This window comes from Notechis scutatus, chromosome 2 (genome assembly GCF_049901735.1).
Source record: "Notechis scutatus isolate UNSWTSFEM ecotype Mainland chromosome 2, rNotScu1.2, whole genome shotgun sequence".
Classification (NCBI taxonomy): Eukaryota; Metazoa; Chordata; class Lepidosauria; order Squamata; family Elapidae; genus Notechis; species Notechis scutatus.
In genome coordinates this window covers 12,845,054-12,868,163 of record NC_142010.1, presented here as the reverse complement: position 1 = coordinate 12,868,163, position 23,110 = coordinate 12,845,054, and the positions used below count along the sequence as shown (strand labels likewise).

The window sequence follows — 23,110 nt, the reverse complement described above, 5'->3', positions numbered from 1 at the left end:
TCGAACAATTTCCTTTTTTTCCTTGTTACCATAACAAACTTGGCCTTGATCATCTATTAATTTCAATATTTTTCTTGATTCTTTCTCTTTTCTCAATTTATATGCTAGCCATCTACCTGGTTTGTTTGCGTCTTCAAAATAATTCTGTTTAGCATTTCTAATTTTCTGCGCCAATTCTTCTTTCTCTATTAATTCCATTTTATGTTTAGTTATATCCAACTTCAATTTAATTTCCTTTTTCTGTGGCATTTTCTGTAATTCTTTTTCAAGTCTTTTATATTCATCTTCCAAGATCTTAGTGGCTTGCCTTTTCCTAATGTTCTTTCTTCTTATATAATCTATTATCAAACCTCTAACATATGCCTTCATTGTATCCCAAACATTCTGCAATGAAGTATCTTCTTTTTTATTTTCCCTAAAGAAAAAAAACCAATTCTTTCTCCATCCATTGTGTAAAATCTTTTTCCTTTAAAATAGTATTGTTTAACGTCCATCTCGATCTTTTTTTTTTGTCCCTTCCATTTAATTGTCATTGGGCTATGATCTGCCCAAGTACTTGTTTCAATATTTGTTTCTTGAATATTAGATATTAATTCTGATGAGATCCAAATCATATCCAATCTGGACCATGATAAATGTCTATTTGAATAAAAAGTATATTGTTTAGCTTTAACATTTCTTTCTCTCCAAATATCTTTTAAGGTTAATTCATCTGTCATTTTAAAAAAAGATTTAGGGAGAGTCTTTCTATTTTGCTTTGTTGTTGTTGCTATATAATCCAGTTTATTGTCCACAATTCCATTAAAGTCTCCCATCATAATTATATTAATATAGTCCAGTCCAGTTATTTTCATGTATAATTTTTTATAAAATTCTTCTTGTTTATCATTCGGAGCATAAATTGCAATCAAGAGTATTTTTATATTATTGTCCATTATTTCCACCATTAATACTCTTCCGTCTTCATCCGTATAGATCAATTTTGCTGGGATGACCTCTTTAATGTATAGAACCACTCCTCTTTTCTTACATTGAGTCAAAGAAGTAAATATTTTCCCTAATTTTGGTTGTACTAACAATTGTTCATGTTGCTTTTTAATATGTACTTCTTGTAAACAAATTATATCAAATTTTAATTTCTCTAATTTATGAAAAGTTTTCCTTCTTTTAACAGCTGAATTGAGTCCATTTATATTCATTGTAATCAATTTTTTTCTTCCATGATTATGCTTTATATTTAGGTCTAACAGCTCTCGTGGATCTCACTTCACGCTGTTCTTTACTATCCACCTGTCCACCTACTGCACCTTCCTCTTCTTCAATCTCCAATTGTTCCTCTTGAAACTCAATTAATGAGACCTCTTTCTCTGCCTCTGCTTCTCTCCTTCCAAAAAATTCTGCATAGAAAAGTTTTGCTTTCTCAATTGAATCAATTCTATGTCTCTGTTCTTGCCACGTAAACATTAATCCTTCTGGAATCAGCCATCTATAATTCACTTCTTTATCCAATAACATTTTGGTCAGGAATCGATATTCTCTTCTCATCTCTCTCACTTTTCTGGATATTTGTTTTAAAACCACAATCTCTTTGCCTTTGTATTTCAATATCTTCTCTCTTACAACTTGTAGTATTTGTGTTTTGATGGATTTTTTGGTAAATCTAATATGAACTTCCCTTGGTAATTTATTTCTCATCGCATATCTTGTAAAGACTCGGTATACCTCATCTATTCCATCCATCATCTTTTCCTCTGTAATTTCCAACGCATCCGCCAAAATTTCTATCATTATCGCAGCCAAGTTTTCTCCTTTTTCTTCTATATTTTGAAATCTGAGATAGAATTCTGACCTCTCCATCTCCCACCTCAACATCCCACTTTTATCTTGTTCAACCACTGTTAATCTGCTATCAATATTTCCAATCTTCTCCTCTCTTTGTGCACCTTCTTCCTCAATTTTTTGGAATCTCTCATCATACTTCGTCATCATTTGTTGAATATTTTCAATTTTTTCATCAGTCTTCCCTGTTCTTTGTTCAATATTCTCTATTCTTTGTTCAATGGCGTCTGATTTTATCTTGAGATCTTGGATTCCTTGCATAATCATCTGTAAAGTCACTTTTTCTTGTTCTTTATCTTGCTTCAACATTGTCTGAATCAAGCGTTGTCCAGCTGGTGGGGAGGCAGAGGTAGAAGTAGAAACGCCAGAAGATATGGGTTTTCTGCTCATTTTGATGTTTCAAGACCTTCAAATTCTTTTTAGCTTTTAATCCAACTGGTAGAATAGCCAATTATAATCCAAAATGGAAAAATCCAATAATAAAAAGCCCAATAACAAAAAAAAGGAGAAAAAGAAGAAGAAAATCTTCAGGTTCTTCTAGACCCTAATCCAATTATGAAGTAGTCTAAAGTAAAAAATGAAAAATAGAAGGAAGAAGAAAAAAAACCAACCCCCCCAAAAAAATAATCTTCAATCCAATTGGGAAGTCTCAATAATAAAAAAGAAAAGGCAGAGTGGTCCAAAAATATAAATGAAAAAAGCAGAAAGAATCCCAGTAAAAAAAGGAGAAGAAAAGAAAAATAAAGAAAAAAATTCTGAGGATTTCCCTTTAAAATAAAAAGCAAAAATAAGAATATTACTAAAATTAAAGTTTACAGAGAGGCTGGTGAGTAAGGGTACACGACTGAAAAAAGATAACGAAAACAACAACACACTGCACTCTATTTATTTGTCCAAGGCTCTTATTATGACTCTCTTCTCAACAAGCTTCAAGGCCAAGCCTCAGGTGTTGAAATGTTGATAAGAGTCCAGGAGAACACCTGTAATAATATTTTGCTACGCCTCCTCTATCTTATCAAATTGAAATGTCCTTGAGAAGTAGTCTTTTCAGAGTTCTTTTCCAATTCAAATGAAATATTTTCAAGCCTCTAGTTGGCAGTGTTACAGAGTTTCTTAATCCACTTCCCCCCCACCAGCCAAAAAGACATTTTTTTTTAAATTAAGCAAAAAGAAAAAGTATTAACATTATATATATATAATCTTTGGTTATTCGGGTTTTCTCCCACGTAAGATTGGAAGTATCTAGGCAACGTTTCGATGAAGTCTCATTCATCATCTTCAGGCTTCTGTCTTCAGCTCTGTGCTTCTCTGTGATCACTCTGAGAAGCACAGAGCTGAAGACAGAAGCCTGAAGATGATGAATGAGACTTCATCGAAACGTTGCCTAGATACTTCCAATCTTATAACCTGTGAAGTCTGTGTCTGTCCTGTTGGGTTGCAGAACCAAACCAGACAGTTATAGAGGTGCAGATGACAGACTCAATCATTCCTCTGTAGAACTGGATCAGCAGCTCCTTGGGCAGTTTGAGCTTTCTGAGTTGGCGCAGAAAGAACCTTCTTTGTGGTGCTTTTTTAGGTCATGTGATATAGTAGAACCTAGAAATTTGAAGGTCTCTACTGTTGATACTGTGTTGTCTAGTATTGTAAGAGGTGGTAGTATGGGAGGGTTTCTTCTAAAGTCTACCACCATTTCTACGGTTTTGAGTGTGCTCAGTTCCAGATTGTTCCGGTTACACCACGAGGCAAGTTGTATAACCTCCTGTCTGTATGTCTGTATGTGGCTCCTCTGCCTGGAGACGGATGACGCTCCCAAAGCTCGATTTTTCCATTGGATGGGCCGGATATTCGACTTTCTGGAAGTCAGAAATAGAATTCCGCGGCGCTGCCCCTCCCCCCACTTGCTTTCCCCTCCCCCTCTTCCTCCTCGCCCCCTCCTCCCTCGCTCTTTCTCATCCTCCCTTGCTTTCCCCCTCCCTCCCCCACGATCGCTTCGCTCCCTCCACTTTTCCTGGTTCTTCCCCCTCCCCTTCCCCCTCCTCTCCCCCTCCCCGCTGTCCTCGCTCTCCCTCCCTCTCCCTGCCCCCTCGCTCTTCCCCTCTCTCATTGCCCTCTCACTCCCCCTCCCTCTTCCCCCTCGATCCCTCCCCCAGTTTTCCCTGCTGCTCTGGGCGGGCAGCCTTTCCTCCCTCCTGAGCCAAGACTGGGGGCCGGGCTTCCTCCTGCACCTGAGACCGGGAGGAAAGGGGGGATCGCTCTGGGGGGAGGAGGATAAAGAGGGCTTGGAGACCCCAATTACCTCCCTTGCGCCCTGAGCCTCAGGAAGGTGGGAAAGGCTAAAAGGCTTCAGTATTTAGAGGAGGGGGCAAGGACCAGGGAAGGTGAGACCCTCTTGTTGCCTCCTCATTAGGGGTTCCTCTCCATTCTAACTTTGTCCCCTCCCTCTGGACAAGGGGAATTGGGTTCCCATGAGGTCTTCCAAACAGTAGGAGCTGAGAAGGGGGGAGTGTTTCAAGGAGACAACTAGGCAAGGCTGAAAGAGGAAAAAGAGGGAAGGGAATATTTTGAGGGAGGTGAGTTCGAGGGGGCCCTGAAGCTTCACCCTCCTTGTCTTGGAGGAGTTTCAACCTCTGCAGCAGCCCTGATGCTTCCTGGTGGTCTCCCATCCTCAGGCTAAGCAGGCTGGTCCCTCTCAGCCAGGGGAGGCCATGGGAGGCTGGGCAGCTGCCGGCTGTTGAGGGCGGATGATGAAAGATCAGCTGATGGTTGGTGATGCCAGACCAGGCCAGGGCTCAGAGACTCAACCCTCCCCCAGCTGCAGCAGGCAGGCATCCCACAGGGCGCCTATCCTGGGATGGTCTGGATCCCCCTCCCCCGTGCTCCCCCCTCACTTTCCCCCTGTCCCAAAATTGTGTCTTTGGACACACACAGTCACACAACATGGGCCCAGATCCATCGCTCTCCTGATCAAAGCAGAACTTCTAGGCTCTTCTCATGTTTCCCCTCCCCCGCAAGATTGTGATTTCCTGTGTTCTTCCTGACACCCCCACATACACACACACACACAGAGAGAGAGAGAGCAGCACTTCTTCCTCCAACCCCATCAGTGCAGAGGCCCTTGGGTTCCGCTTTCCCAGCCTGAAGCTTTGGGCTCCTCCGAAGTGGAACTGAGCAACTGGCCAGGATCCAGCAGGCAACAAGCCAGGATTCCTCACCAGGGCAGCTCAGGGATTGTCCTCCTCCACCCCATGGCTGAGTCCCCAAATGGGGCAGCCACAAGGTCCTCTGGCCCACCGGAAGTTTCCAGGGACGTTTTCATTCCTCCCCACATGAACGAGGGAAAAGGGATAAGAAGAATCTGTGGATGTCATTATATCTGGAAGCCCCTCAGTCGCCTCTTTGAAAGCTGCTCCTGGGAAACAGCCAACCACCCTTGCTTGATTCTCTAAAAATTCGCTGGTTCAGTTCCCCTGAGCAATGAAGCATCTATCACCAACAATGCCTCTTCTTTGTTAAGGAAACCTGATTTTTTTTCCTGTCATTGATACATTTGGTCTTGTCCCTTCTCCAAGTTCTTGCATGCTATCTTCCAAGGGAAGATTTTTGCCAACAGGAGCCCAAATCTTCACCGTGTTTGAGGGACTTTCTCCAATGACACAAAGATTCTTCCTGTGGTGGCCCCAAGACCCCAGATGAGGAATTGGGATGGGGAAATTCTGCCCTTAGAGATCTAGCTGGAGTCCTGCAGAGCCAGTCTGGATGACCTCTGGAGGGGGCGAGGCTCAATTGGAGGGATACCTAAGGGTATCTAGCGATGTTGGGAGAAGGGAGGGGTCTTCCACTCAGGGCTGCCCCATTGAACCCCCTCCCACTTTCCCGCAGAGCTGGTCTCCCCCCGTGGCAAATGTCTTCTACACCAGGAAAGGCTTCAGGTGGATTTGTTGGAGATCACCTAGTCCAACCCCTTTCTTGGGCCTACACCATTTAGGTCCAGTCTATACCATTTGAATCTGAGCCCAAAAGAGGGAGGGGTGTGTGGGGGGTTTGGGGTGCCAAAATGGGGCAGGATCTTCCTCCAGTTGTGAGGGAGAGAAATGGTTGAAATGGCCGGGTCAATGTAGGGGGGTCTCAGGTGTCCCCAATAGCTCCCCACAAATGTTCAGGGAAGACCCTGCCTGCTGGCATTGTGCTCCTCCAAAGGGGGCTTGAGGGGAAGCAGAGCAAGGAGGCCTCTGAGCAGGAGGGGGGTCCTTCCCCTCCCCGGATCTGCCCACCATCCTCCCGAACCAGTTCTGTCTTCGGACCCCCAAAGGAGCTGGGATCCAGAGGCAGCAGAGGGAAGAGCCTCCTGTGTGGGCGGCAAAGAGGAAGGAAGGAGTCCAGGGTTTACTGCTTCTAAAGTTTATTCTTTCATAGCAAAGCGAAGGGAAGGGAAGTGATTCATAAGAAGAAGAATGTAGATGAAGCTGCTGTGGGTTCAAAGCCAGGAGAGATGAAGGGGCTAGAGGGACAGGTCGGCCCAGCATCCCAGGGGACAGTCTAGATGGTCTCCACCCCTCCCTCCCAAGAAAGGAAGGCCCCCAAAGGAAGCTACCATCCTCCTCCATCCAACCTGCCACCTTCAGCCTCCATTTTTCAGAGGTTGCAAACAGGACAAAGAATCATCAGCTACTAAAGAAAAAAATATCCTTTGCATTAGAGAGCAGGATTAATCCATGAGGGCTGCAGAAAAAGAGACAGGGAAGAAAATTAGAATATAAAGAAACATTTTTTGTGTAAATAACATTTTTTTCTTCCCTTTCAGCCCCCCAACCCCAAGGCAGGCCCACATTGCAGGGGGGTGATTGACAGGCAGGGACAAATAGAGGGAGAATCTGCCCATTTCAGGGAGGAAAAGGCTGGGAAGGACCAGGGATTCCTCCCCATTTCATCTCCAGGGAATTCTGGGATTCTCCCTATTTGTCTTAATTACAGGGTTAATCAAGAGGAGAGACCCCCCAACCCTCCCCCCTGCAGACATTTCCTATGAGCAAAGAACATGGGGCCAGGATGGGGGTTGAAGAAAAGGGAGGAGACTGGGGGTCACTTGGCCAGAAATTGTGTGAATTCCCACAAGGAGAAGCGGGGTCAGGAAGAACAGCCTGTCAAGGTTCTGACTAGTGAACCCAAATGAGTCTCCATGGAGAGCCAAGAAGGATCATCTGCGACTGGGGGGAGGGGAGGAAGGGGTCCAGTTCACAGTGGAGTTTTGGAGGGAGTTCATGAAGGTGATAGGATCATCATTCTCAAGGGCTTAGCTCCACCCTCCATCTGAGTACGGACGGAGCTGCAGAACGAACTAACGCTATTAGAGAACAATACCTGAGATGCTGTGTTAATTATCAGCAATCTAGCTGGGAAGATCTCCTGCCATTCGCTGAAGTGGCCCAAAATACCACAGTGCATATTAACATGGAACTCACCCCTTTTAAAATAGCCACAGGGTGGAATTTGTCCCCATGCCTGAATCCCCTCAGGAACCCCCTCCACAGTAAGCCTAAAAGGATGGGTGGGTTGCTTACAAACTATTGGGGGGAGGGGAAATGTAAACCTGGGATCCTCCTTCCCTTCCCTTTTGCAATTTCCCAAAACTTGGAAAAATTCTGCCCAAGATTTTAGCATTTCTGTGTACTTTTCTTTTTGATTGCAATATTTTTTCTGATCTCTGTAAGGAAAAGCTGCCCAAAATTCAAAAATTTGCTATATCCACAGAAAGGAGATATTTAAAAAAAATTTTTTTTAAAAAACACCTATAACTTGTAGGAGAGGCTGAGATGAGGGAGGAAGAGGAGAAACTCACCTGCAGGAGGTTGGATGGGAGTGGCTGGAAGGAGAAAAAGAGCCAATCAGGACCCTTCATGGGCTGGAGGACTCAGGGGGTCCCCCTCCCCACTGATAGCCCATAATAGGTTGGACGATCTTCCCTTATAGCCCCCTTGAGGAACAGAAGTTCCCAAAACTATTCCTCAAGGAGACCCTCTTGGCCACCTGCTGAGCTTGATGAGAGTCCTCCCCTAGATGGTCCCCTCCCCACAACCTCTCCTCCAGCCCCCCCAGACTCACCTTTCTTGCTCTTCAGGTAGGAGAAGAGCCCCACAGCCAGGAAGGCCGCTCCAATCACGGCCCCCATGATCCCTGTCCAGAGTTTGCTCCTGGCAGAGCTGGAGGAACGGGGCTCTGGGGAAGGAGAAGGAGCCTCACCTGAGCAGGAGGATCAGGCCCACCATCCCCCAGGAAGGTTCATTCCGGGTCCCCCCATAGGGAGGTTCTCTCCCCCTTCTCAGGGCAGGAGGGGAGTGAGGGGAGGGGCTTACCCCACTGGACGGTGATGGGGGCCTCCAGGCTGACATGCCCCACCTGGCAAGTGTAGACGTCCCCCCGCTGGGGCTGGGTCTCCAGCATCACCTGGAGCTGGTAGGTCCAGTCTCCGTTCTGGAGCTCCTCCCCAAAGGCCACGCCCTCCTCTTCCAGCTTCCCGTTCTTCAGCCACTGGATCTCGATCTCCAGGGGGTAAAAGCCCCTGGCGGTGCAGAGGAGGATGGTGTTGGGGGAAGTGGGATCCATCTTGGTGGGGGAGATGGTGACAGTGGGCTTGGCTGGAGGGAAGGAAGAAAAGGAGGTGCATGAGAGGCACAGGAGGGCCCAGAACAGGAGACCAAGTTGGTTAGTTCAGGCCAGGATCCCTTTTCACTCCTGAAAATATTCTGTGCTTTGAATCATCTTCCAAAGTAAATTGCAGCAAGAAATTAAAAGGGATCCTGAAAGAGGGAAAAAAGTGAAATCCTTCCTGATTGGGATCAGCTGCAGTCTCCAAAAAGGAAGAATTCCCCAAATAGGCAAATCCGACAGGGATAAATGCGAGAAACGCCCAGAGGTGAAAGGAACCTTCTGCCAGATGTGGTGGAGATGGAAAGAAATAACGCAGAAGATGGGGAGGACAAACACAGCAGGATTCAGAGGATTGTTGGGGTCTCATGGAAAATGGAACCACACTTTTAATCAGGTATAATACGACGTTTGTTTGTTTGTTTGTTTGTTTAGTACATTTAGTTATTTATTAAATTAATTTGCCAAAGTGGCCAACTAACCCAAAGACTTACAGACCCTCTCCTAGCCATGACTGCCACCTGCTCTTCGGGAGTCCAGGAGAATCTCCAGAACTGGGAACTGAATATACAGAATATGGAGGAAAAATCAGAAATGGTGACAAGAAGAAGAAGAAAGAAGAAAGAAGAAAGAAGAAAGAAGAAAGAAGAAGAAGAAGAAGAAGAAGAAGAAGAAGAAGAAGAAGAAGAAGAAGAAGAAGAAGAAGAAGAAGAAGAAGAAGAAGAAGAAGAAGAAGAAGAAGAAGAAGAAGAAGAAGAAGAAGAAGAAGAAAGGACAAAGATGTGGGAGGAGTTAGAAGAAAGAGAAAGCAGTGAAATGGATCAAAAGGAACAACAAATAACACAAGAAGAAAAAAGAAGCTGAATATGAGATATTAATGATGGATATAATAAATAAGAGAGGGGATATTGAGACTGGAATGCTGATAAATGAAATGGTTACGGAGATACACAGTAGAGATCTAAGAGGGAGGGGGGAAACTTTGAGAAATGGGAGAGAAAATATCAGAAAATGATGGTAAATGGAGGAAGGATTAAGGGAAAAAGCCAAAGGATGATAGAAAATGATAAACAAGCAAAGAAACAATGAATTAATATAAAAGAAAGATTTAGAGACAATAGTTAGAAGTGGAAAAAAGACCTGGTATTTATATTAGAGGATCCATTGGAATCAGCACCTAAACTGATAGAAAAGATAGAAGAGAATGAGAAAGTAGCAGGTTTGAAAAAAATAAAGATAAAACAAAGATTTTAGCAAAGAACATGTTAGTAAGACGAAAGAAAGAATTGGAAGTTTTGGGGATCCAGGTCACAAACAAGGTTGAGTATTTAGGGATACATATAACACCAAGATGTAGCACACTTAAGGAGGACAATTATCTCAAACTTAAACAACAGATTGCAACAGACTTGATAAAATGGGAAAATTTACAATCACTGATTGGGAGAATATCTACAATTAAGATGAATGTATTGCCCAGAATCTTATACTTATTCCAGACAATTCCAATCAGAATAGGGAAAGAATTTTTTGAAGATTTAAACAAAATAGTGCTAAAATACAGTAAAGAATAAAACTTAAATTGCTACAAGATGCAAGAATAAGAGGAGGATTTGCTTTGCCCAATTGGGAATTATATTACCAAGTGACGAATCTGATGTGGGAAAAGGAGTGGATAACACTAAGGAATACTAGACTTTTGAATTTAGAAGGACATGACTTGCCGCTAGGGTGGCATGCCTTCCTCTGGTATAAGGGAACTAAAACGCAGGGGTATTTTAGAAGAAATTATATTCGAGAAGCATTGTTTCTAAACTGGGAGAAGATAAAAAAGCAATATTATTTAAAAATTCCACGATTGTTATCTACTATTGAAGCTTTTTCCTACCCAATAATATATAAAAAGGAACAAACAGATATGGTGAGATATTGAAGGAAAAGGGTGAACTTAAATCTATGCAAGCGTTGGAAGAACAAGGTGTAAAAATGAATTGGTTTTCATATTTGCAAATACAATCTAGATTTGATAAAGATGTTAAAACAGAAGGTATCTATGATAACTTGACTGATTTAGATAAAATTTTGACAGGTACTGATGAAAAAGTAATCAAAAAACTTTATGGACATTTGCTAGAGTTTAAATTAGAGGAAGAACAAGTAAAAGAAACAATGATTGCGTGGGGGAAAAATTCGGATATGGGATTGACTTAGATAAATGGCAAAAATTGTGGTCTCAAAATTATAAAATGACAATGTCAACTGCATATAAAGAAAATTTATATAAGATGTTTTACAGGTGGCACTTACCCCCGACGAGAATTGCAAGGATGTTCAAGAATAAATCGGATAAATGTTGGTAATGTCATCAGATACCTGGTTCATATTACCACATGTGGTGGACATGCTCAGATGCAAAAAGATATTGAACTACAATCCACACATGGTTGGAAAAAATGACAAAACAGCACATAGACTTTAAACCTGAGATATTTTTATTGGGAATTATACCGGAAATATATTGTAAAGAATTGAAATATTTGATTGTCAATGTTTTAACAGCGGCTAGAATTGTATTTGCTAAGAATTGGAAAAATGAAAAAATACCTATGCAGGAGGAAATTATTAAGAAAATCATGGACTGTGCCGAAATGAGTAAATTGACATTTGAAATTAGAGAACAAGAGGATAAACAATTTTATATGATGTGGGATTTATTTTATCAATGGTTAGATAAAAAGACATGGTAAAGAAATAGATTAGTAAGCCTTACAATAAAAGTCAACAGATTGATATAGAATACAATATAAAATATATAACCATTGGATGAATGTATAAGAATAAATCATAATGAAAATTAGAATAATATAAAATGATGGAAAAATTGTCAAATGAATGTTTAATAATTGATATTATATAAGCATAAGCTAGATCGATAAGGTGAGAATTTATATAACTTGTAATGGCAAAAACAGGATAGCACAAAAGATTGTAACCAACTGACACACTGTATGTATATAATTGAAAGAGGGTTTTATGTTTTTATGTTTTGTTCATATGTTTGTTGTAAAAAATAAAAACTTTGTTTAAAAAGAAAGACAGGAACAAAATAGAAAAAAAAGAAGTGGAAAAGAAGGAGACTCTACATGATGAGGTATATTTGTAGTAAAATATATATAATCGATTTTGAGGAGATGGGATTAAGAATTAGAATAAGAATAAGAAGGAATTATTTAAACGTAATTGATATGAAAATAAGAACTTATAATAGATTAATTAAGTAAAATAGACAAATGTTTATGTACGATCTAAATGATTAGGGGATAAAATATGAAAAGAAATGTTTTGTGGAGCCTGACAGAGAATAGATATAACCATGTAGTAGTATAATATTTTTAATGAATTATATATGTGCTGTCCAGCCAGTGTATGGGAATTGGATAGTTAGGTAGCAATTGTGAGCTGTCCCCTTAAGGGAATGCATCATGGTAAATGTAGTTAAAGGTATCCTGGGAAATGTAGTCCATATCACATGACCACATCTGTAATCCTGATTGGTCACTAAATTGACCCTTGATGGGTTGGGGGAGTTTTCCTCACTTTTGCCTGAACTCCCTAACTCATGGCAGTTGCTTTCTATCGCTAGGAGATGGGTTAGGAGATAACCATCTTTTATTACAAGGCAGATATGCAAAGGATTGGTCATTAAAGAAGAACTTCGTCACAAATGTGATTTATGAGGATACCTGATGAACCAATAAACGTACTTTGTGATGGACATCTTGTTGAGTTTATCTATCTGCATCTGCACAGCTTAAAAATCCACTACTGTGCAGAAGACAGAAAAATATATTTTATTATATATATATATATATATATATATATATATATATATATATATATATATATATATATATATATATATATATATATATATATATATAGGTAATGAGGTCATAATGTTACAAGTTTGGTATTATTGGCTAAAAGAAAAGTTATTTGAGTAAAAATGAGATGTTAGAGGGAAGGGAATATATAGAAAATAAAATATATGCAACAGTGGCAAGTGTAATAATGGGGGGACATAATAGGAGATAATATAAATTAAGATGAAATTTTTAATGCTTAATGAATGGTATGAAACTGTCAACTGAGCACAAGAATGATTAGTATATCTTTCATGAAATATTTATTATCTACTTGTATAAGGTAATGAAGATATATGCTATAAGTATGACAATATTGGCTAAAAGATAATAGATGGAAAATGTATTTTTTAAAAATGAGAAATGAATAACAAGATGAATTTTTGAAAATATTTGATATAGGAAAGATAGATGAAATTTTTTAATGAATTTCAAGAAAAATGATGAAAAATAAGTTTTGAATTAAATATTCTGTTATATTCTGTTATATTTGTATAAGGTAATGAGGATATAGTGCTGTAAATCTGACAATATTGGCTAAAAGAAAATAAGATGGAAAATATATTTTGGGATAGCTAAATATTAAGGTGAAACTTTGAATGATAAATGAAATGATATCAATAGATTGAACTGTAAACATGTTGAATATATGACTGAGGAAGATAGAAAATGAACAAAAATAAAAAGGCTGATATGAAGTAATTTATGAGAATTTGAAGAAGAAAATATGACAATAGATAATGATGTGATGTTAGAAAGTTGTATTTGTGATTATGGACAGGATTGATTTAAAGTGTAAAACACCTGGAACCACACTGTCCTCGCAAAGGTGTATTTAAATGATTAAAAAATAAAAGACTTTTTGCAAGAAATAATAGAGTGAGAGGGAGGGGCTTCTGGATGGAAAGAGGGAGGGAAACAGGCGGTTCCTGAAGAGGATAAAAAGGAATCAGGGAGAGAAAGAAAGAGATGAATATCCAGGCAGTCCTCGACTTATGACCACAATTGAGCCCAGAATCCTTGTTGTTAAGTGAGGCGTTTGTTCCATGAGGTTTGCCTCATTTTGTGACCTTTGTTGCTCCGGTCGTTAAGTGAATCACTGCAGTTGTTAAATGAGTAAGACGGTTGTTAAGTGAATCTGGCTTCCCTGTGGAAGGTCGCAAAAGGGGTTCCGAGGACCCCGGGACACTGTGACCGTCACAAGTACAAATCAGTGGCCAAACACCTGGATTTGGCTCAGAGGACCCTGGGGAGGCTGCAATGGTCATAAGTGTGAAACAGGGTCAGAAGTCATTGCTTTCACTGCCCTTGTGACTTCAAACCGTCACTAAGGGAACTGTTGTAAGTGGAGGACTCCCTGGATTGAGAAGTAGGGAGGGAGAGAGAGAGAGACCTGGCTGGATTCCCCTCCCCCCCAAAGAAGAAAATCATAGATTTGGGTGGATTTCCTGGGGGGATCAAAGGGATCCCAGATCCCGGACAGGAGGAGAGTTCGGATCCTGGGGAGAAGAGGGAGATTCCGGAGCTCTGAGAGGGCAGAAGGAAGAAGGAGGAGGCGGAACCGTCACCCGGGAGGAGAATCCCCAGTGGATGCCAGGAAAGGAAAGGGGGTCCCGGCCTCCCCCTCCCAGGGAAGAAGAGACCCCCCCCCAGGACTCACCTCTCCGGCCGATCAGGCGCTCCTCCCTCTTGGCCGCCTCGTAGCTGCCCCCGTAGTTGTGTCGGCAGAAGGAATCCACTTCGGACTTCTGGTACTGCACTGCTCATTGCTGTTCCACTCGGCATCCGCCCCCAACGCCGTGACGGCCACGTGTTTCCCGAGGTCGCTGTCGAAGCGGACGATCTCCTGCCGGTCGTAGAAGTACCGATCCAGGAGCCGCACCCGCTGCGTCCCGTTGAGGAAGAGGCACTCGGACTTCCCCTGGTACAGGAAATGGGCTGCCAGGAGGAGGAGGAGGAGGAGGAGGAAGGCCGTCAGGAGGGACTCCAGGGCCCATCGCTCCCAGCCGCCAGTAGAGGAGGAGGAGGAGGGTCCCACCAGGAAGAGGGAGGGTGGGGGGACCTTCCTTTGAGAGACTGATGGAGACGCCCCTGGAGGAGGGAGGGGGACTCTCTCACTCTGGGGAGGCAGACTGGGGGGAGGAGAAGAAGGAGGGGAGGGGAGGAGCCTCCTTAAGGGACCCCCCTCCATCCCTTCCGGGGGGGGCAGGCAGAAGCTCCACTGGTCGAGCAGATCTTCTCTCTGCAGGGAACGTTGGATCTCCAGGGGGAGGAAGGGTGGGGGAGGGCTGGAGGGAAGGGAATATCCACACCTCCTGCTCTCTCTTCCGGGGAATGAGGGGAGGGGGCACAAGGAGGACATCTAGACTCACACTTCTGAGGTCTCCGATCCCTTCAAACCCCCATCGCTGGACTTCCCCCTCAACTTTTCTTCTTTTGCGAATCTTCAGCCCATTTCCCTCCCTTTGGGTGACTGTCGGGGATCCCCACCTGTTTCCTTTCCCCCTCCCCAAAAAGACCCCCTGCAGCCCCCCCAAGAGCCTCTCAAAGGGAGGGTCTCCAGCCCCCCCTCACTAAAGGGGGAGCCACTTTCGGAGGAGCAACTCAGAGCCCCCCTCCCTCCGTTCCCCTCCCCTCCAGGTCCCGATAGAGCCAGTGGGGATGATGGGGGTGGGGGTTCTTGGTCCCCTCCCCAAATTCAGAGCCTCCCCAGAAGGGACCGAAGCTCCCCTCTTGCCTGACCTCCAAAGCCTCAAATCTGAGATTCCGAAGAAAAAGCGAAGTTTCTGCAGAAGCCAAAATTCTTTGTCTCTTTTTCCTTCTGGGGCTTCAGGGCTGAAAATGCCTCAGTTTCCCTCTTTCGCTTTCGCTTTTCCTTCCCTGCCTCTTTCCAGGCAGCCCACTCCGACCCAGACAATGGGGGGGGGGGGAGAGGGGCCCGGCTGCGACCCCCACCTCGGCTACAACCGGGGAACAAGGGAGGGGTCCCTCTCCGTCCTCCTGGGGAGGGGCAATACGGGTAGGGAAGGGGAAGGAGACCACGCAGAGATCGAGGCTGTTGGAGGCTCTGGGGACCCACCAGCTTCCTTCCCCCTCCGGGGGTCCTTCCCAGCCCCTCCTCCCCGCCCAGCCCCTCCTTACCGGGGGTCTCCTTCCCCCTTCGCTTCCGGGGATCCGGCCCAGCGCCCCCACCAGCAGCACCAGGGGGAGCCCAGCCAAAGCCATGGATGCCGCCCCACAAGCGCCCGCAAAGAGAGGCGAGAAGGACGCGGAGGCTCCCGGCCCCCCAGGAGGAATCGGAGGGTCTGAACTGGGGAAGGCGGAGTTTTCCCAACACTTCGGAACTGGGAGCGTCCAGAAAGAGCCGGAGGACCAATGAGAATCCTCCCTTCTTGCAGCGTCATCGGTCTCCGGGCAGAGTCTCCCTTGACTGCAGCCGATACAGGAGATAGTTCGGCGCAGAGAGAGAAGCGGAGAAAGTGGGAGGGGGATCCTTGCAGTCTTGAGGGGCTTCATTAATCTCGGGGGTCTTTCCTGCCGGTTCCATGCAGGAGGGGCTGGGGGGGCGGAGGGCTTCGGTGGGGGAGGGTCGACGGGGAGAGGGAGGCTCAGAGGCTGGAAGGGACCTTAGTCTGACCCCCTGGCCGAGGCAGGAGCCCTTATCCCACCCCGGACAAACGGCCGTCCAGCCTCTTCTGAAATCCCCCTGATCCCTTCCAGGTCGGATCCCCCTCGGAGGCTTCGGACGATCCCATTTCCCTCCCAGGGGATCCCCTTCTCCGGGCTTCTGTCAGCTGAGGGGCGATCCCTGGAGACGCTGCCCCACTCCGGGATCTGCTTCTGGGATCCCAAGTGAGCGAGGGAGAAGATCCCCAGGGCAGGAGGGGACTCCGGTCGCTCTTCCCCTCCAGGAAGGGTCGCAAGTGGAGTTTCCCCCCACCCAGAGCCCAGCCAAGACCCCCGATCCCCGCTTCTCTTCCGGCCCAAGCCTAGAATTCAGGCAGGTTCCCCGTCTGAGCAGCGGCTCTTCCTCGGCCCCCCTCCCCAATTCTCAGCCGGAGGACAAAGGACCCTCCCCGCAGTCCCCCCCCCCAATCTCTCTCTCTCTCTCTCTCACACACACACACACACAGCTTCTTCCTCCAACCCCCATCAGCCGCAGAGGCGCTTCGGTTCCGCTTCCCCAGCCTGAAGCTTTGGGCTCCTCCGAAGCGGAACTGAGGAACTGGCCAGGATCCAGCAGGCAACAAACCTGGATTCTTCACCAGGGCAGCTCAGGGACTGTCCTCCTCTGCCCCATGGCTGAGTCTCCAGGTGGGGCAGCCCCTTGTTCCTCTGACCCACTGGAAGTGGCTGAAGGGGCCCTTTCCGACTCCCGAGGAGACCTTGGAGAGCCCAGAAAACAAACTGATGGAGGGTTGGACAAATGTCACTCAAAAGACCCAAATTCTCCCCCTTCAGAACCGGTTTTTCATAGTAGTTTGTTAAAGCCATTTGTAAACTTCCTCATTGAGGCCAGCAGAAAGTGCAGCTCCGAAGCCTTTGCTCATTGCGGGGCATGAACATTATGAGGTTAAGAAAATCTTGGGACTCTTGGATTTTCAGAGGGAAGTTACAATATCTAATTTATTGGAAAGGCTATCCTATTTCACAAGCAACTTGGGGAAATAGCTGGATAGTGTAGACTGGTGGAAAAATTCCATGAAAAATATCTACAAGCCCATAGCGGATCCTTCGGGTGGCAGAGGAGGTTAAATTGCTGTATTGTATTATTGTGTTTAACCTACTTTCAATCTTTGTGTATTCTATGTCATTGCAGGGGTTTCTTTTCAAATGAGGGGGGCAGCCTTTCAAGCCCACAATTGACATATGCATAGCCATTTTATTTAGCCCTTTCATATATTCCCTTTTTTTCCTTTCTCTTTGCTGGTTGGAGGGGGGAGGGTTTCGGGCTTGCCACATTCCTAAGGTGGGAGGAATGGAGATAGTGAGGATTGTTTAGGCTAGGAAGTTCTCCTTCCTGTGGGAACGAAAGCTGACCCTGCTGAGGCCTTGAGGTGGACATTGATGACACCGGTGATTTACTTCTATTGAGGAATGTGACTTTTGGGGCTTGTTTCTAATTTCCAATATTACGTGGTGTAATTCGGGTTGTGTCAGATCCAGAATTACAATGGATGTTTCCAATTTGATGCTTTTGTAAATAAAAGAAATTATTTTGGAAGAATGACTTTGCTCTTTTCTTTTTAAATGGATTTCATCACTTGGAAACCTGACAGAAGGATTATATTTGCTTTTTTGGCTGCTGCTGCACAGACGTGACTTATGTTTAAGTCATCCTCCATTCGGGCTCCCAAGATCCCTCTCACTGTTTTTGAGCCAGATTTCCTGTCATCTGTTTTAACTGCCCAGGTGTAAAATCTTATTTTTCTCCACATTGTTTCATTTTGTTGGATTCAACCTTGTCTCATTTGGATCAGAAAGGCAGAATATCCACACACATACAAATCTATAGAGACATGGTGGGTCAGTGGTTAGAATGCTGTAGTACAGAGGCTGATTGTCCACAGCCAGGGGTTCGATCCTGACCGGCTCATGGTTGATTCACCCTTTCATCCTTCTGAGGTCGCTGACTTTGTACACTGCTCAGAGAATGTGGTAAAGCATTGTGGAGTGGTATATAACTCTAAGTGGAATTGCTGTTGCTATGTGGTTTCTCCTGAGCATGGATCCTTTTATGACAAGATGATCATTCTGAGCAAAACTCTTTCCACACTCCATGCATTTATGTGGCTTCTCTCCTGTGTGGATCATCTTATGGGAAATAAGATTGCTTCTTATTTAATTATATAATCAATAGGATTACTTCTCCATCAAAGGAGAAACTGCCGGGGACCCTCCTGGCTCTGGGCTGAACCCAGGGGTGGGATTCAAATTTCTTAACAACTGGTTAGGTGGGTGTGGCTTGGTGGTCATGTGATTGGCTGGGCGTGGCTTGGTGGTCATGTGACTGGGTGGGCATGGCCAACTCGACATCACTCACATCAAGGGGTGCTTCTCACCTGGCCTCTCATGACCGTGGCGATGCTACAACCATCGTAAGTGTGAAAAATGGTCATAAGTCACTTTTTTCGGTGCCATTGTAACTTTGGTCACTAAATGAACTGTTGTAAGTCAAGGATTACCTGTAGAAAAATATAAAAAGCTTCTTTGCTTGCAAAAAGCTGCCCTAAATACCAGTCATTAGATTAAAAATACCTGCAAGCCAGAGTTACAAGTCAGGCATGTTGCCAGAGCTCCTTGAGGAATTAAAATAGTTCAAATGCAACGGTAACTATCAGCAGCCATCTCTTGCTCACAAAGTCAAACCCTTTAGCAGAGAGGCCATTTAAGATCTCCAGAAAGAGCACACCCAGGAGAAGCAATCCTTAGATCCATTGGCACCACTTAAAGACACTAGCTGGTCTCACTCACCCCACAAAATATCCTCAGGAAATCATCCAGATTTAAGGAAAGATAATGTGCCCCCCAGAAAGGCAGTAAAAAAATAAGTGCCAAGCTTGCATCCTGCCTCTTGTAAGTACACCCCAAAAGGACATTGCAAGATATGCCCTCACCCTTCTTGTCCTCTTCCTCCTCTCCTTTGTGTTGGGTTGCCCCTCTAGCATAATCCTCCAGCTATTAAACTGGTATATTTAAGGTTCTTGATGATTGTCTCCATTTTTCATTCCAGTTTTTAACTTCTTGGCTCCAGCATTTTTGTCACATATTCGGTATACAAGTTAAATATGATATAGTATCTAATGGTATCTAATTTTCTGTTCTGTTCCTTCAATAAGTAGCTGTGGTGATGTGGTAAACCCTGTTTTTAAAGGATATCTAGAATTTATTGTCGTCGAAAATGTTAAAAGCCTTAATATATCAATAAAGCAAAAATAGAAGGTTTTTTTTTTCAGAACTCTCTTGCCTTTCTCATTATCTGCCCTCTTCTGAATCTTCCACTGTTACCTTTTCATAACAGATCATTATATAATGAAGATGAATGACAGGAGTGATGAAACTCTGTTTACTTTACAGGAAGGGCCTGTTGATTAGGACGGCATTTTGGAGATTCATCATCTTCCAAAAGGCATACTTCATATCTAGCATTGTTTTTGGCACAAAATTCCTTCATTCCAGTTTTCAAAAGATTGCTTAAGCTAGTTTGCATTCTATTTAGATGCTTTTATTGTTCCACCTTTTAACATTTTAAATGATTTAATATTAATTCATTATTTATCTATGCTAGCAGTGTAAACGTAGAACAGTGGGGTATAAATATTCAATACCACAAAACTTATTTCCAAACAATGAACGTTATAAAACACTACTGATGATGTGCTACTGTAAATTATCACACTCTCTGATTGGCTTCTATAATGTGATTTACCACTTCTACATAAAAATAGTAGTTTTTAAAATTTGTTTTGGCATTTTATGCCTTCATTTTTTGATCATTACTTTCTGTTAAAGCCTCTGATAATTTCCAAAACACAACTTGCATTCTTTAAATAATAAGAAATAAATAGCCATTTTCTGAAATATATCTGAACTGTTGCCTCTCTTCCTTTTTTAAAAAATAATGTTGAAAAATACTAATAAGATCTATGTGACTTTGTCAGAGAAAAACACAAGCAAAATATCACCACGAATTATCAATGCCTCGATATTGGATGATTAGTTCCTAGAATAACAAATCATCCCTCTACCTAGACTAATTCTGCTGGATTCAGTCCCATTGATTCAATTGTGGCTGATGCAATAATCAAAGACTACAATGCAAACAAGTAAATAAAGGAGAAGGACGAGAATCAAAAAGCTTGCAATTTTATGACGCTGAACTAATATAGCAAACATATTTCTTAAGTTTGGATTTAGACAACTTTTTAATGAGGAAATTAGTTATATTTGATTTCTACAGTGCTGTGTTGCTTATTTTTCTAAAACCTCTTTGGTGCATTTATGTCCCGAGCAGGAATGAAAAGCAACTGTAGGTAATTGTGTCTTTTTTGATACCTTGTATTTCATTGAAAAACTCCAGGGACCACAAGGGATGATTTATCGTGCTATTGTTGTCTACAGAGTTTGCAAAATAAACTCGAGAAAAAGAATGGCCAGGTATCACACAGAGGGCTCCCATTGAGGCTCTCGCCGGAAAGGCAAGCACGGAGGCAGCGCATCCCGGAACTGCGCCGCGGTGGGGAGTTGGCTTTGGCGGCAGCAAAAGTCAAAAGGGAAGCAGGGGGAGGGGGGAGGAGAGCAAGGGGAGAGAAAGGTGAGCAACGGAAGTGGTGCAAAGAGCACAGCAAAGCCATAGATTGGTCAGCAGTGGGGCAGAGAAAGGGTGCACAGTGCAGAAAGCAAGAGGGGGGGAAACAGCTCCTGGGAAGCAGAGAAGCAGCCCAGTTGAATCCTGTTTCTCTCTGCTGCCCAGGAGTCATTTCCCGAAGTGAGGGGGACTTGGAGCAACAGGTGAGAGAAGCAGCCGCTGATCTGGCTGGAGCCAACAGGAGCCTCTCCACATGTTGCCCCGGTGAAAGCCAAGTGGGTGGTGGGGGGGAAGGCGACCGGCAGTGGGGGCAAAACAAAAGAATACCTTATGCCACCAGACTCCAAATTCTGGACCTAGAAAACCTAGAACTACTCCGCCTTCGGTCCAATCTAAGTATAGTACATAAAATCATACATTGCAATGTCCTACCTGTCAATGAACAGCTTCAACCATAACAACACAAGAGCAAACAATAGATACAAACTCAAGGTTAACTGCACCAAACTTGATTGCAGGAAATACGACTTCAGCAACAGAGTGGTCAACGTCTGGAATCCTCTACCTGACTCTGTAGTTCCTTCCCCAAACCCCAAAAGCTTTAGCCTTACACTGTCTACAATAGACCTCACCCCTTTCCTAAGAGGTCTGTAGGGGGCGTGCATAAGCGCACCAACCTGCCTACCGTCCCTGTCCTATTGTTTCTTTTGTTTTATTTTTCTTATATGTATCCATGTATTCATAACTATGTTTTTACTTATACCTATTATCTTGTAAGCAAATGACAAAAATAAATAAATAAATACATAAATATTCAACAGGTGCCCCAGATCCAGGCAGCCTCTGGTGGGAGTCTGATTCATGGCTCTTCTGGTCAAAGCAGAACTTCTAAGGCTCTTTTCGTGTTTCCCCTCCCCCTCAAAATTGTGATTTCCTCTGAGTTCTTCCTGCACACACACACACACACACACACAGAGAGAGAGAGAGAGAGAGGAACTGAGGGACTGGCCAGGATCCAGCAGGCAACAAACCTGGATTCTTCCCCAGGGCATCTCAGGGATTGTCCTCCTCCGCCCCATGGCTGAGTCTCCAAATGGGGCAGCCACAAGGTCCTCTGACCCACCGGAAGTGGCTGAAGGTTTCCGACAACCTGATGATAGTTCTCTAGTCTTTTCTCCAATCGGTTAAAGCAGATTGAAGAAATTAGTCCTTCATTTAGTGACCATTTAAAGTTACAATGGCAGTGACAAAAGTGACTCTTTGCCTAATATTCCTTCTTTTTAAGATATTTTTTTATTGAAGACCTTGGAGGTCTTCTAGTCCAACCCCCTGCCTAGACAGGAAACCCTACACCACTTCAGACAAATGATTGTCCAACATCTTTTTTTAAAACTTCCAGTGTTGGAGCATTCACACTTTCTGGAGGCAAATTGTTCCACTGATTAATTGTTCTCACTGTCAGGAAATTTCTCCTTAGTTCTTGGTTGCTTCTCTCCTTGGTTACTTTCCACCCATTTGCTTCTCTAATTCACAATATCTGACATAAGCATCCCAGGGAGACGAGGTGCCAGAATGAGCTGAGGGGCAGCCTTAAATGCTTCCTGGGTGTTAGAGAAGGCAATGTCCGGGGTCTCCCCTCCCCTGGTGGCAAAGCCCACATCTGGATGGAAATTAGGGAGGGCTGCTTGCTTTCAAGTCAGCCTCTTGTCTGCTAGGTTTGCCGGGAACCTGTTGGATCTTCCACCAGGCGCAGATCTTGTCTCCCAGATGAGGTCAGGGAAGTCAAAGCCCCCCATGACTATTGTGGGGTCCCTTAGCTAATTGAGAAGAAAACCATCTACTTCCTCCATTTGGTTGAGTGGCTCATAATATCCCCCCAAGGCTCCATCCTCGAAGTGATTGGGGCCTTGAAGCCTCTCCACCCCTTTCCCAAAGTCTCTCCTGGGGGTCCCAGCCCCTCCCCTGCCCCCCTGCCCCCTCCAGCATCCGTGGGTCCCTCCCAGCCCCTCCTTCCTAGGCGTCTCCTTCCCCCCTTCGTGTCCACGGATCCCCGACAGCACCGCCCCCGTCAACAGCTGGAGGAGCCCAGCAGAGCCAAATTACATATCTGATATTAGCAAAGTTGAGAAAGTCCAGAAATACCTTATGCCATCAGACTTGAAATTTTAGACCTAGACAAACTAGAACTACGCCGCCTTCGGTCCGATCGAAGTATAGTATATAAAATCATACATTGCAATGTCATACCTGTCAATGAACAGCTTCAACCATAACAACACAAGAGCACACAATAGATACAAACTCAGGGTTAACCGCACCAAACTTGAGTGCAGGAAATACGACTTCAGCCACAGAGTGGACAATGTCTGGAATCCTCTACCTGACTCTGTGGTTCCTT

The 23,110-nt window shown here is 44.2% G+C and overlaps 1 protein-coding gene across 2 annotated transcripts in view; it reads right to left on the bottom strand.

Moving 5' to 3' along the window:
* Nucleotides 1-6,221: 6,221 nt before the first annotated feature.
* The window catches only part of LOC113429307 (rano class II histocompatibility antigen, A beta chain-like), a 71,759-nt gene continuing 54,870 nt past the window's right edge, over nucleotides 6,222-23,110 (bottom strand). Inside the window, exons 1-6 of one of the 2 annotated variants that reach the window (XM_087953544.1) lie at nucleotides 15,546-15,747; nucleotides 14,065-14,342; nucleotides 8,190-8,471; nucleotides 7,939-8,052; nucleotides 7,676-7,699; nucleotides 6,222-6,558 (exon numbers count right to left, since the gene is read on the bottom strand). In XM_087953544.1, coding sequence (XP_087809670.1) covers nucleotides 6,545-6,558; nucleotides 7,676-7,699; nucleotides 7,939-8,052; nucleotides 8,190-8,439 — 402 coding nt within the window. In that variant the 5' untranslated portion in view covers nucleotides 8,440-8,471; nucleotides 14,065-14,342; nucleotides 15,546-15,747 and the 3' untranslated portion in view covers nucleotides 6,222-6,544. Of the gene's footprint in view, nucleotides 6,559-7,675; nucleotides 7,700-7,938; nucleotides 8,053-8,189; nucleotides 8,472-14,064; nucleotides 14,343-15,545; nucleotides 15,748-23,110 lie in introns of those variants that run through there. The other variant, XM_087953543.1, reaches the window with a different exon arrangement.